Consider the following 13,145-nt stretch of genomic DNA (forward strand, 5'->3'; position numbering starts at 1 on the left):
GTCTGAAACCTGCCGGCAGCCAACAGGATGGATTTCTGGCTCCCCCGAGACCTGCAGGAGACCGAAGGACCTTGGACCAGCCAGGACCAGTGAGCACAACCACTGCACCAGCGTGAAACACTGGGCTGGAAGGGGACTCCAGCCCTATCTGGCCAAACCCACAACGCGCCTGCCTGCCCCGTGCCATGAAGGCACCGACCTCCCTGGGGACATCCATGGGACAGCAAGAGGGAGCTGTGTCCCGGCTCCATCCCATCCCCGAGCCTGGCAGCAGGATGGGTGCACATCCCGGGGAGCACCGTCCACCCGTCCCTCCACCTCCCGCCCCTGGGGAGCACCGAAACGGGACGTGCGGGGCCCCCAGGTCCCACGGGCTCCCCGGGGACGGGGCTGCCGATGGCTCTTCAGGATCACTCTCTGTCCCCGATTCCTCCCGCTCCTTTTTGGTACAAGCATCAACCATCACAAGAAGCTGCGAGTCCTCGATACTCTTCCCTCGGGTCACTGCCTATTTCCCGCCCGCCGCAAGGACAGGAACGCTGGCAGCGGCATTTCTGACAGCACACACACAGATACACACAGATAACAGCAAAGGCGCCAGTTTGCAATAGGAAAAACAGAATTAACCACATCATTTTCTTTAACTGAACTTGTCAGAAACACCTCGTAAAAGATACAGATTTGCTGATGCCATCGAATTTAGCCCGGTATTGATCTCTCAGAGCGTAAGATCTGTCTCGGTCATTGCCTGGCGAAGCTCCCGGGATGTGGGACCAATCACTCTCAACTATTGTGCACCATTTGCATAATACAGCTTTAATAAAAACTGAATTACCCTTGTGAAGCCAGTGGCATACTTAAAGAGCTGTGTTTTAAAGATGCCAAATTGAATCAAAGAACAATTCCAAGGAAACTCACTTTCTTGAGATAATGCTATGATTGCTCCACCACCTATTTGATTGTCTCATTAATGTCTGTATTAACTTCACAAGCCAGCGAGTTTTAGAAGCTAGTACAAAATCAATGCTCAAAGCGATGGCAAAACTAACTCCTCTATAACAAGATGTGACTGGAGCTGCTATCGCGCTATTGATTAAGTACAAGGGTTTCATAGAAGAGATAATTGCAAACTGCACTGTGCACGATAAAAGAAAGTTATTTTGCTCCACAGAACCGCTTCATGAATTCTTTCTTTATAGACTCCGAGAGCTGAAGGCAAGCACGCATGCAAAATTAATTTTTCTTTGAGATTATTGCATTTAAGTTCAAACGTTGTTGCTGCAACAACTCTTGCACCCGCAGCTGCCCAGCTCAGCCGTGCCAAGCCCAGCCCACCGAAACCACGAGCTGCCCAAGCCCCATCGACTCCTGTGAGACTTCAAAGGTAATTAGGAACTTAACTGCCACGAGGGGCCGGATTCCGATAATTAACTACACAGTTTACCCAGGGTAAGGCTTTCAAATGTGATTTAGGAGCTTTCTGTTTGATTTTCGGCGAGGCTTGGTTTCCCAGCCCAGCCAGGCGCCATGGGGAGAGGCTTCCTCTGCAGTTTGGGGAGCTCTGGGAAGCCGCAGCGCCCGGCTCGGGGCTGGCAGTGCCCGTACGCAGCGGGAATCACCAACCGGAGCCGTCGTAGTACCTGGCTGCGTCCTATGGCCACGCTCTTCTTCTCCAGATCCAGCGCCTGGAAGAGCTCCTCTATAGCCTGCGGAGAAGGAGCACATCCTTGTAAAAACATTTACACCCTGGCACGAGCCTGCTGAAATGGGGCGCAGGGACCCCCGCTCCTTACAGGCACCCAGTAAGGGTGCATGCAGTTTACAGGCACCCCGTAAGGGTGCATCCAGCTGTGTTCTCCTCTCCTCCTCCCCATGCAAAAGCGTGCCCACCCAGCCCAAGAGCAGCCTCCGAAACAGCTGCCCCAGACCCAAGTCCTGGTGCAAGAAGGGTTTTCTGCCCCGGAGGCTTGGGCAGGATGGGGATGCGCAGCTGCATGCAGAATTCCCCCTCTTTTGCTGCCATCCCTGGGCTGGAAGGACCCGGCGCACGGGGGGGCATGGAAGGAGGGTGCTGAGGGGGTGGTGAGAGCCCATCCCAGCACCATCCAGCCAGGGTCTGACTGTGCTGAGCAGCTGCCAGCCCTCGGTGCTCCCCTCCTGCCCAGCTCTCGCCAGCAGTTCAGCGCATGGAGCCGAAAGCAGGGGGGAAAGCACCGAGTTCCCCCCCGAGCCCACCGGCGCAGAGCTGAGCCCCCACAGGGAAGGAAGCGGGAGATTAGTCCCAAGCCATAGGAGAAGCCCGAACTCAGTTACTCTGAGCTTTGGACCAACATGAGAATGTAACAGCCAGCAATACCGCGCGTTTCCCCGGGGAAGCAAACACTATCTGGATGAACGGATGATTTGAAAACCCCAGAGCTACAGAAATTATAACAAAAATCCTCCGCCAATACTTCACTCCGCACAACATCCTCCGGCAGCCTCACGCATTTCCTCCAAGAAGGACAAACCCACATCAGAAATATCTCGCCACGGCCCCGGGAGCACCTCGCTGCAGCAGAACCACGGCCTTAGCCCTCGCCAGCAGCCGTGCACGCACCGGGGCGAGGCAGGCACGGAGCACATGAGTGTTGGCGGGGGGGTTACAGACCACCACGGTGCATGGAACCGTGTGCCGGAGGCGAGGAAGCACCAGCGCCGCAGCTGTGGCCGCTCCTGCAGCACTGCTGGGTGGGACGGTCCCATCCCATGCACAGCAGTGGATGTTATTGCTGGTTATTGCTGGTTATTGCTGGTTATTGCCTGTTATTGCTGCCCAGGCACCCTCGCTACCAAGCAGCATCTCTTGTGCTCCAGCAGATGAGTTAATGCAGCTTACCGGGAAGCAGCCTCCAGCTAACAAAACCGCACGACAACAAGCTCCGGGGAGGATGGGATTTTTCAAATCCCCTGCTTACACGCTGCTGACGAGGCACCCTCTGCCTCCTTACAGCATTTAATAACAATATTGACCTTTTCTGACTGTCAAACTTGTCTTATTAAATCCCGAGGTCTTAACTGAATTTGCACATGCTGGCTGGCAGTTTGCACAACGGAGCACGTGCCCATGTTTAATTCATCTCCTCCCAGCTCTTCCCGGCTCTCAGCTCTTCCCAGTTTGCTCATACCTTGTTCCAGGGGCAGGGGCAGTTCTCCTCAGTTTTTGCTATAAATTTATTATGAAAGAAATAAAACCAGCAAAATCTCCACCTTCCTCCCTGAGCCCCTTTGGCTTTCAGGCTCCATGGGACGAGGCGAGGAGCCACCCTGGGCTGGTGCTTTACAGGTGCTTGAAGGCGGGCGATGCCCAATCCCCAAGAACCTCCGTGGTCCCTGCTCTGTTGCATCCCTGGGGACACTGCCTGGCTTGTCCTCAGCCAGACATTTTTTGGGGAGTCAGGGCGAGGGCCAGAGCAATGCACGGACCCTGCCATCTGCACATGCCCCCAGTCCCACAGCTTGTGCCCTGTCCTGCAATACGAGATCCACCAGGCACGCAGCCAGAGCACCGGAGGACCAAGGCACAGCCCTCAGCAAGCAGGATTTTCAAAGCCATCTCAAGTATTAAAAAGAAGCAATAACAGGCTTCGTTTCCAGGCTGATTCCTCCAATTCCTCTCTGCGGCGCAGTAACATCGGCAAATGCAGCCCACGCTGGGCATGGTTACTGCCTTTGCAAAAACAGTCCTTCGGTGCAGAAAGGGAGAAACTCCGGGCCGAAGAGCCGAGTTTGGCTGCTCTGCCAGGCTGCTGGAGGACCCACGTCCCTCCATGCTCAGGCACACGTGGGAAGGGTGAAGAGGAGCAGGATGCAACGCCATCCTCCTTGCAACCCGGCGCCGCACGAGGCTGCACCCAGGCAGGACCCTGCTGCCGGAGCCCAGCCGTACGGGCTGAGCCCGCAGACTTCCCAAACCTAATCTCTGTTTCTGAGCAGAATGGGGAAAGCTGCCGCGCCACCCTGAGCCTTGCTGAACGAGGGGTTTCTACCTTCATCCCTAGTTCCTGAAGGCAGCCTCGTGTTTAAGAAACCCCCAGACCTGCGCTGACAACCCTGCTACCAAAGCTCTTCATCAGCTGCCCAGATGTGCGCTCCCATGTGTGGTGGGTCCTGCAGCAGCAAAGGAGCATCGTTCACTGCTGCCGGAGCTTGGCATCCCACAGACCTGCGGGTTCTGGCCCTACAGCAGCTGAAGGAATAATGCCAGCAACACAGAATGCCCGAGTGAGGCAGGGACTGAGGAGCAGGTCCTGTCCCAGGGCAGGGAAGTGCTGGTATGACCCAGCTCGTTTGGAGGGAGGACAGCCAGGCTCCCGCAGGGCACAGGCTGCTGCAGGGAGCTCCAGGAATTGCTCCTCATCGCAAGGAAAGCCCTGACTGTGTTGGGGAGGGCTGGAAGATCTCCGACACCGGCAGAGCCCCACATGGGGCACTCAACCCACGCTCCCCACGCCAGCCCAGCACACACCTTGCTCTCGTCCGGCACCTCGTAGGCAGAGGTGTGCTTCTTCATGATGTCCGGAGCCAGGACCTGGAAGCGCCTTCGGAACTGGGTCAGGAGCAGGCGATCCGCATAGCCTGGGGACAGACAGACAGACAGACATTGCTGGGAGCTGAGCCAGCCCAGTGGGGCTTGCACCAAAACGCTGGGGAGGGAACCAACTGCGAAGGGCAGCATTTCGGTGGTGGGGACTGGGGGAGGTGCCCTTTGCGGAGAGAGCTGTGCTTGAGGTGGCCAGCTGCCATCCCAGCACCTTGTGTCATGCAGGAGATGCCCCTGAGCCCCCTGCATGGGTCCCTCTCCCCCGGGCATGGACTGCAACCGTGGTCGGTGCAGGTCCCGCCTGATGCACGGATGCTCCAAGGGCAGCACGGCGGAACCGCACCGGAGCTGCAGCCACCGAGCTCAGGCTGTGCCACCCGGCAGCACCGCGGGGCTGCGGGCAGGAGAGGGGGTTGGGAACCCCTGCAAAAAGGAGCAGTAAAACCTCGGGGGCTTTCTGAAGTGGGGCTGGCAAGATGATGAGCAAAGCGTGGAAGGGTTGAGCCACTGGGACGGGCACGGCACACGGCGGCGGTGGAGGGCCGGTGCGCACCAACGCGGTGAAGGCGCAGAGCGTCCAGGAGCTGGGTCCCCTCCAGCTGAGCTCGCAGGGTCGGCATGTCCAGCTGCAGGGCTGCGTCGGGCGGCGAGGGGGGCCGAGGGACCCCAGGAGGGCTGGGGCGTCCCCGGGAGGAGGCAGTGGACGAAATGCAGCTGGGAGCGTCGGAGGAGGTTCGTGAGCGCGTCCTGCCAGGGAAGCAGAGATCAGTGACGGGGGGGTGAAGGGACAGCACGCAGCGGCGGTGGGAAACGCTCCCCGTGCACCCTCCGCTGGGTGTCTGGGCAGGTAAAGGAACCTTTTCAGAGCCCTCAAAGCTCAAGTGCATGTTAGGAACAACAGCTTTGGTGAGAGGGGTGAGCCCCAGGGCAGGGCAGAGATGCTGAGCGGGACCCTTCCTCCTAACACCGCACGTTTTCGTTTGATGGGCTACCAGGGTTGAGGGCTGCTGGGTGGGGGTTCACCAGGGAGAGCCAGGACCAGAGTGGGCTGGATGGAGAGTCTGCGGGGACTGAGCCTCGCCTCCTCGAGAGGGTTTAGGCACCTAATTATGGCTGAGATCAGCAGGAGCTTGGCACATGCCCAGCACGGAGGGCTGGTCTACTCATCTGAGTGCTTAAAAGGATTAAGCGGCGGCACAGCAAGGTGTGTGCGTAATCTGCTTTACGATGTGTTTGCCTGGGATGCTTTCCCTGGTTCTGGGGAGGCTTGTGGCCATCCGCAGCCAGAGCAGCATCCCGGGCCAAGAGCCCTGCGAGACACGGAGCCGCAACAGTGACCCCCAGCCCCGCGGAGCAGGAGGTGCCTGTTGGGGGGGGGGGTGCGGGGCTCCCCGCTAAGGCAGAGCGTCGGTGTGGGGTCAGGATACGCAGTGCTGCAAACACCCCGACCCGCGGCCACGAGGGTCCCGGTGCCCCCACTCACCGCCTGCAGCTTGAGCTGAGCACACACCGACTTCTTCACGGCTGCGAAGCTGCTGGCGAAGGTTTTCCTCACGCAGGCGTTGCGGTGCAGGACGGCCTGGGAGCATCCCTCCAGCCCCGCCACGGCGCGGCAGGCCAGCGGCGCCCGCGAGCGCGGCAGCACCAGCTCCCTCACGGCATCTCTGTCGGGGCGAGCAATGAGACGGGGCGGTGGGGCCGCATCTCTCCTTCCCGGCCCCTTCGATGAGGATGCGGTTCCCAGCACCCCAAATTCAGCACTGGTGCTGCCACAGGGTGCCCGGCCACGGAGCAAAGCGGGGTGCCGGGACACCCCCCACCCACTCTGTTCCTCTGTGGTTTGGGCACCGAGCTGTTCACCGCTGAGTTGAAGCCCAAAACAAAACGAGCTGAGGGGTTTTCAGCAGAAGCTTAAAATCACCCCATGTGTGGAGATGTCTGCAGCAGCTCGATTACATTTCAATTCCAATTTCGTTTACAAAGTTCCTCAAAACAGTGGGGAAAACCTGCCCAGGGAGCTGCCCTTGGCTGGTGATGCCCTGTGGCCCTGACTCGTGCCTGATGCCTGACCCTGCGGAGCTGAGGACATTGTGGTGTCCCCTCCGTGTCCCCCTGCCTGCAGGAGGGGACCCCCACTGAACTGCCAATGGCATGGATCGGCTGGCTTGAAGAAACCAGACAGCTTTGATGGAGAGCTGCTCACCACGGTGTTATTCACCAGCTCACTCCGCAGTGTCTACTGCGATCACCACATCTACATCTGGCTGTCAGTCAGCCCGGGGGCTTGACGGCTGTAAATTAAATCACTTGATGTCTGTTCCCCCCACCTTAACTTATAGCTCTCAGGATTGCCAAAAAGCTGGGCTGAAAGCTGTTGGGTTTTTCTGGTTTTCTTGCAGTTTTTCCCCCGGGCAGAACTGGACTCTGGCAATGCAAGGCTGGTGTTGGCAGGGCCCACAGATGGGATCCATTCAAGATCCAGTCCCCTCCTTGTCCACCTGAGGCCAAATCAGCTCCATCCCCTGGGTTGTGCGTCAGGCAGGAGGTGGGGGGACAGGCAGGGACCCCTCACAGCCAGTGCCCAGGCTGTGGGTCCTTTCCTCTTGTTGGGATGCCCCACGCAACCCCTCTGCCCTCCCCCACCACGCGTGGCCTCTTGGAGCTGGGGCAAGTTTGCAATCCCCGGCTGGAGCAGCTCAGCTCACGGCGGGGTCATCCTCAACCCACTCCCACGGGCACAGGGATCACCGCCGGTGCCGTGGCACCTCCCTCCTACTTACACCTTGGACCGCTGCAGCACCTGGATGGCGTTTTGTGCCGAGAGGTTGAGCTTGGCTTTGCTGACCCAGCCCGTGAGGTCGTAGCGCACGGGGTCCGTGCCCAGCTGGTGGGAGATCTCGAAGTGCAGCGCCTGCTCACACCTGCGCAGGCAGCCGTCCCCTGCGACGGCACCCCCAGAATCGCCCGAGAAGAAAAACCCAGGGAGATATTGAATTTGCTGCGTGGTTTCTTAACTTCCCAAAGCTAAACGGCGATGCCGAAGGACGAGCAGCCGGCCTTACCCTCCTGGTCGGGTGCCTTCGTGGCGAAGTAGGAGCAGAGGCGGTCGAAGGCAGTGCCGTCCCCGGAGCCTGGGATCAGCACCTCCTCATCCAGGATCCACAGCAGCCCCCTGCGATCGGCCCCCGGGCTGCCGGGCAGCGCCTGCCGAAGGGACAATGGTGACGGGGAAGGGGCAGGAGGGCTCCAGCCACAGCCACGCCATCCTGCTCCCCACCACCTCTGCCCAGCCCTGGCCCCCTGCCCCGGATCATCCAGCTCTGGACATCCCCACCCTTGAGACCTCCACAGTCACCCAGTGTCCCAGAGGGACCAGTCAACCCAGCCCCGCAGCCGGGATGGGAGCGGTGCCCGGCGTGCAGGGCTTGACCAGGAAGGGTGGGTGTATCTTAAAAAGCCAAAAAGGTCCTGGTTGATGCTGTGCCCTCCCCTACAACACCCCAGGCTGCTCTGTGCAAAGCACACCGCGAGGTCCCACTCTGGCTCTGAAATCCTCACTCCTCTGAGCAGGGGGATGCTTCGAGCAAAGCCAGAGCCACCAACTGCCACCGTGGCCACGGGGACGGGTTACCTGTGAGGAGCCCAGGTCGATGATGGACAGTGTGGCCAGTGGAGACCGCTCTGGAAGATCAAAAGACACCTCAACATTTTCCTGGAAAACATTATTTAAAAGCTTGCTTCAGTCATGGTCTGGCATCTGAAAGCCAAGAGGAGGTGCGTTTGCCTGGAGGGGGAGGAATGTGGTGCAGGTCCTGCTCCCGCCGGCGCTTTGCGGACCTCAGACGAGCTGCATAAATCATGGAGATGATAATAATCGAAGACTTTACAAGAGAGCACAAAGAAAACAATCAATTATTGACTTTGCAGCTTGCGGGCATAGTTTCCCTTTCTGAAGTGAGGGCTTCAGGCTGCGAGCCCCTGGCTGCAGGGTCACCCACCACCCATGGCTCCAGCACCCCGCTCCCCACAACCCCCGCGCCCTGCCCTGGAGCACGGGGAGCCCCCCGGGAGCAACAGGGTAAGCATGGCTTCCTCTTGCTCGCCTATGAGCTGGGGAAGTTCAGCAAGAGCCATAGCTTTAATGCCTCTCCATGGTAACCTGGTGAGTTTTCGCTCAGAGATTCAGGTTTGCAGCCCGAGCGTGCAGGTGGAGCAGAAAGCAGCAGCGGGGCCCTGAGTTTCTTTCCACCGAGGGCACGTGTCACCATCACCCCGAGTGTGAGCCAGCTCGGGGAGGAAATGGGTCACCGGGGCTCGGGCTCCCAGTTGTGGGCCAGTGGCTCACAGAGAAACCTCTTGCACCGGGGCAGCCGTCCTTAGCCAGCAGCAAAGCCGGGGGAAGGCGAGCCTGGGGAGCCCGCTGTCCTTCTGAGCTCGGCCAGTAACTACAGCTTCATCACTGGTGAAGAGCACATAGATACTCACTCGGTGCAAGTGCTGTGTGAATATTAAGCCGTGGGAATTCAACTGTTTTCCCAGGGCTAAAGGAATTAAAGTAATTTCTGCAAGCCTGATAAGTTCATCTCTGCTTGTAGATTTTTCATCAGCCTGTTTCTGCAATAATTTATCATTTTCCTTTCTCTTCTCTATTATTCATCACCTGAGGAAGATCTCAGCTGTACCAACAGAAGGGCGTGAAGCCTCCTGAGCTGGAACAAGCATATTGCAAGAGATGCCAAGGCAGCCTGGCATCTCTGGCACGTCAGAAATACCCGAGAGGATCTGTGACTGGGGCAGCGGGGGGAAGAGAGACCCGGTTCAAGGCCACTGCTCCGTACAGACCCCTCATTTCTGCAACACCCCTCCCGTTAAAGCCACTGAGTGTGTTACTCGGTCACACCGTGGCAGGGCACGGGGATGAGCTGGGCCAAAGGCAGCCCCGTGCCCAGCTGCTGGGAAGCTGCTCCCCAGGACGCTGCTCCCAGCCCTCGCTCCTCACCTCTCTGTACCTCTCCATTTCCAAAACAAAGGTTTTCTCGTAGAAGAGAGCCTGCAGCCGCTCGTGCACGTAGTTGTGGCAGAGCTCCTCAAACGTCGCCGCTCGCTCGCCCCGCTGGTGCCGCGGGTTGTGAAAGCCAGGAGTGTCCACCACCGCGATGGAGGCCATGGAGAGGTGCTGGGAGGAGAAAGACCTGGGGAAAGAGCAGCACACACCCCTGGGTTTCACTCCTGAACCCCAGCTCTCCCTGCAGAGGTGACGCTGCCTCCTCCCCCTCGATGGGCACGTCCCTGGGTGGGCACCGTCCCACGTAGCAGGGACCAGCCCAGTGCCTCCCGTCTCCCCTTCTCCCCCTGTCTCCTCTCAGGGAGCACCCGCACCTCCTGCCACGGGTCCTTTGCTTGTCCCTTTTGTTTCACCCACCTCTTCTTTGACCTACTCGAGCTGAGCGTCTCCTCCCAGCCTGGATGGGGACACACGCAGGGACTGCTCCTGACCTGGCCTAACGACCACTTAACGGCGGGGTGGGGGGAGATGCTGCCCTTCCCACGTTTGGCCCCATCCTGACAATTTTGTTATTTAAATCACTATGTCGTCATCCAAATGTATTAAGTTTGATGGAACAGTTGATTTGAAAAGCGGGTCAGCTGGCCCATGACACCAACACTGAGGACAACAGAAGTGTCCAAAGCCCCGGCTTCTGTGCCGTGCCGACTGTGGCATTTCGACAGGGGAAGCTGCTGATGTTCAGCTCTGAGGAAATCTCTCACGGGAACCGCAGCCCGGAACACGCGTGGTCTGAGAAGCAGACATCAAGGGGCTTCTCAGGAGAAACAGAGATGTTTACTTCTTCAAATGTTGCTTGCAGCCATTGCCAGTATTTCAGATAAGGACAGCGGAGGAGTCTGACCCTGGGAAACCTCTGAGATTGTTTTTAAGACGCATTCCTGAAACAGCCATCGCGTCGTGCTGCCCCTTCCCCAGCAACCCCGCTGGCAGGGCAGCCTGGGGAGAGTAAACGAGATGCAGTTCTCCCCAAAAGAAAGGCACCAAAGATGCCAGCCCCTTGATGAAAGCATAGGGCTGAATGAAGAAACAAAAACATATTTATGAATTGCTTGCAGAATTTCCTAGCAGCACCCTCCTGCAGCCGGAGTTGAAGAGATTCATGTTCGCCATCAACTCGCTGAGGAAAGAGCATTTTCATGGCTGCACTGAAACATGCCTCTTCACCTGAATCATTGTTGCAACGGTTTAATAGGCTTTGGTGGGCTGGTGTGGGAAATAAACCCAGGCAAAACAAAGCTACCTTTAAAGGGAAAAGGGGACCCGGGACACTTCCCGAGTTAATGCTGTTGTTAAAGCAAATCAGCATCATTTTGCTCTTCTGTCAGCCCTTTGAGTACCATCAGCAATTTCCCTTTGGAATGTGGTTGCTAGGAATTACAACAAAAATATCCTGCAGGTTAAATAACTGCAGGTTAAAATAAACCTGCTGCAACAACAGAAAGTATTTTGGGCACCAGCTTTTATGGGGATGCTGATTTCAACAAACTGAGTTGCACATCGCAACTGAGAAAACGGAGCGGTTTGTGGGCCAGTTCCTTACCCCAATGTTAAATTATTCCATTTATCTGAGTAGCGCATTTTGGATTTACACCACCTGAAGGAAGAGATACACCAGGCCACGGGGGACGTCCTTCCCACCCCGGGTCTTCAGATGGAAATAAGCAGAGTGTGGAGAAGCACTCAGCCACAGCCTCCCGGGGCACCTCGGCAGCAATTCTGGTGCTGAACCCTCTCCCGCTTGGCACCTCGATCCTCTCCTGTGATCCAGCTTTTACCACAAAGCGACTCCCACCACACATCTGCAGGGCTCGCTTGTGGGATTCCCTGACTGGTTTATTGTTCTGCCCGTAGTGGCAACCTTGATTTCAGTCTGCAAAGTCACATCTATTATTAATAGGAAGCCGGGCTGCTCCTCTTGGCGCCGCGATGCTCTGCCCTCCCCCTGCTCGGTGTGTCTGCTCGCGGAGCTGCCTCCCGGCACTGCTGGTGCCGGGGCTCTGTGCCAGGCTGTCCGTGCTGGCAGGAGGACATGTGTCACCCCACGCAACACTCGGATGCACAGAGGCTGCTGCTCCATAGGACCCTTCACCCCCGGTGCCGGCTGACGCGGGGCTGACAGCCCGTAGAAGGTCCCGAGTGCTGGAGATTTTCATATAACCGGGTTTTTTCAGCCGGCAGCCGTTGTCTGCTCCACGCATCTCCCTCCCCAGCAGCGCCGGGAGAAGGAGCCGTCACCCACAGACACCCCAGCAGCTCCGTACCTGTTGATCAGCGAGACGACGGCGGCGAAGAGCTCTTCGTAGAGACCCGAAGCCATCCCTTCCACGCACTCCACACCCGTCATCTTCGGCCCTGGCGCAGGCAGAGAGAAGAGCAGGCAAAGACACAGCGTTGATCTCCAGCCGAGTTCAGCCTACCATCAGCGGGGGATGCCCGGGCTCGCTGGGCAGGATAACCCACACGGCTCCTGGGCTCTGCCCGCTCCGCTTACACAAGCAGGGCTTATCCACCCGCCTTCAGCTCCTCTAGTGCCTCCCGCCTAAGAAATAAAACTATTGCCATGTTAACGGCCAGTTAGGCGAGTTCTCGCTTTTATCAGAATAACTTGCGGGGGGGGGGGGGGGGGGGGCGGCTGTAATTCTGCCGCCGAGGATGAGAACGGCTGACCTGAAAGCCGGGTGGTACCTCACCCCCCAACCCCGCCACACGCATGCTGGGTCGGCCGCCGGGAATTAGATCCATGTATTTAATTTGAGGTTTCTAGGGGCTCAGCAGCATTTTGTCCCGCAGGAGCACAACCCCACGCCATGCCCGGGTCTCCTTGCGGGACACGGGTGCGCGCGGCACAGTGCAGGGAAAGGATGCCCACCCTGCTGCTCTCCAAGTTTGGGGGGGATCCCCCTCTTTTCTAGGGAGAGTTCTCACAGTATTTAAGCCACATCACTTATTTGCCAGGGGAATTATCTGAATTGACCTGATTTTCGTGTGTCCCTAAGGAGTAATAGGCAGGGTTGGCTGTAGACCTGAGGGTAGCTACATGACAGAGCACAGTTAATGATTTAATTAATATTAACAGACTTAAATGGACCTCACTTCCTGGAAAAAAAAAAAAAAGGGCGTACTGCCTCGCCCTGCAGCACACCGTCTTCCCCTCACACAGAGTCCAGAGCAGCACAGAGCACAGCATTTCCCTATCACCCATAAATAATTAAAGGAAAAAGGGATGCAGCATCCCGGTACCTGCCGGGCTCTCCTCTGCCGGGGGCAGCCGGGGGCCCCGTGCCGTGACCTGCGCCAGGATCTGCTTCAGGTGGTGTTTGAAGACGGCGGTGGTGAACTCCTCCAGGTCGCAGCCCAGCACCTCTGCGGCGTAGCTCGCACACTCGAATTTCATGAACTGCTTCCTGCCAACTGGGGAGGGGGACGCGGGGGGGGCACGAAGGGCTCAGGCAGAGCCAGCCCGAGCAGAGACGGGCGCAGGCTCGGCACCTCCGG

The 13,145-nt window shown here is 58.0% G+C and overlaps 1 protein-coding gene across 1 annotated transcript in view; it reads right to left on the reverse strand.

Annotated features, from left to right (window-relative positions):
- MYO18B (myosin XVIIIB) overlaps positions 1-13,145 on the reverse strand; it is a 69,248-nt gene that overhangs the window by 43,352 nt on the left and 12,751 nt on the right. The window contains 11 exon segments of the mRNA XM_042805070.1: positions 1,641-1,706; positions 4,508-4,617; positions 5,136-5,244; positions 5,246-5,329; positions 6,066-6,246; positions 7,363-7,522; positions 7,645-7,786; positions 8,214-8,294; positions 9,582-9,774; positions 11,912-12,002; positions 12,891-13,061. Of these exon segments, the coding sequence (XP_042661004.1) occupies positions 1,641-1,706; positions 4,508-4,617; positions 5,136-5,244; positions 5,246-5,329; positions 6,066-6,246; positions 7,363-7,522; positions 7,645-7,786; positions 8,214-8,294; positions 9,582-9,774; positions 11,912-12,002; positions 12,891-13,061 (1,388 nt within the window).

The sequence above is a fragment of the Tyto alba genome, unplaced genomic scaffold (genome assembly GCF_018691265.1).
Source record: "Tyto alba isolate M040663 unplaced genomic scaffold, T.alba_DEE_v4.0 Super-Scaffold_44, whole genome shotgun sequence".
NCBI lineage: Eukaryota > Metazoa > Chordata > Aves > Strigiformes > Tytonidae > Tyto > Tyto alba.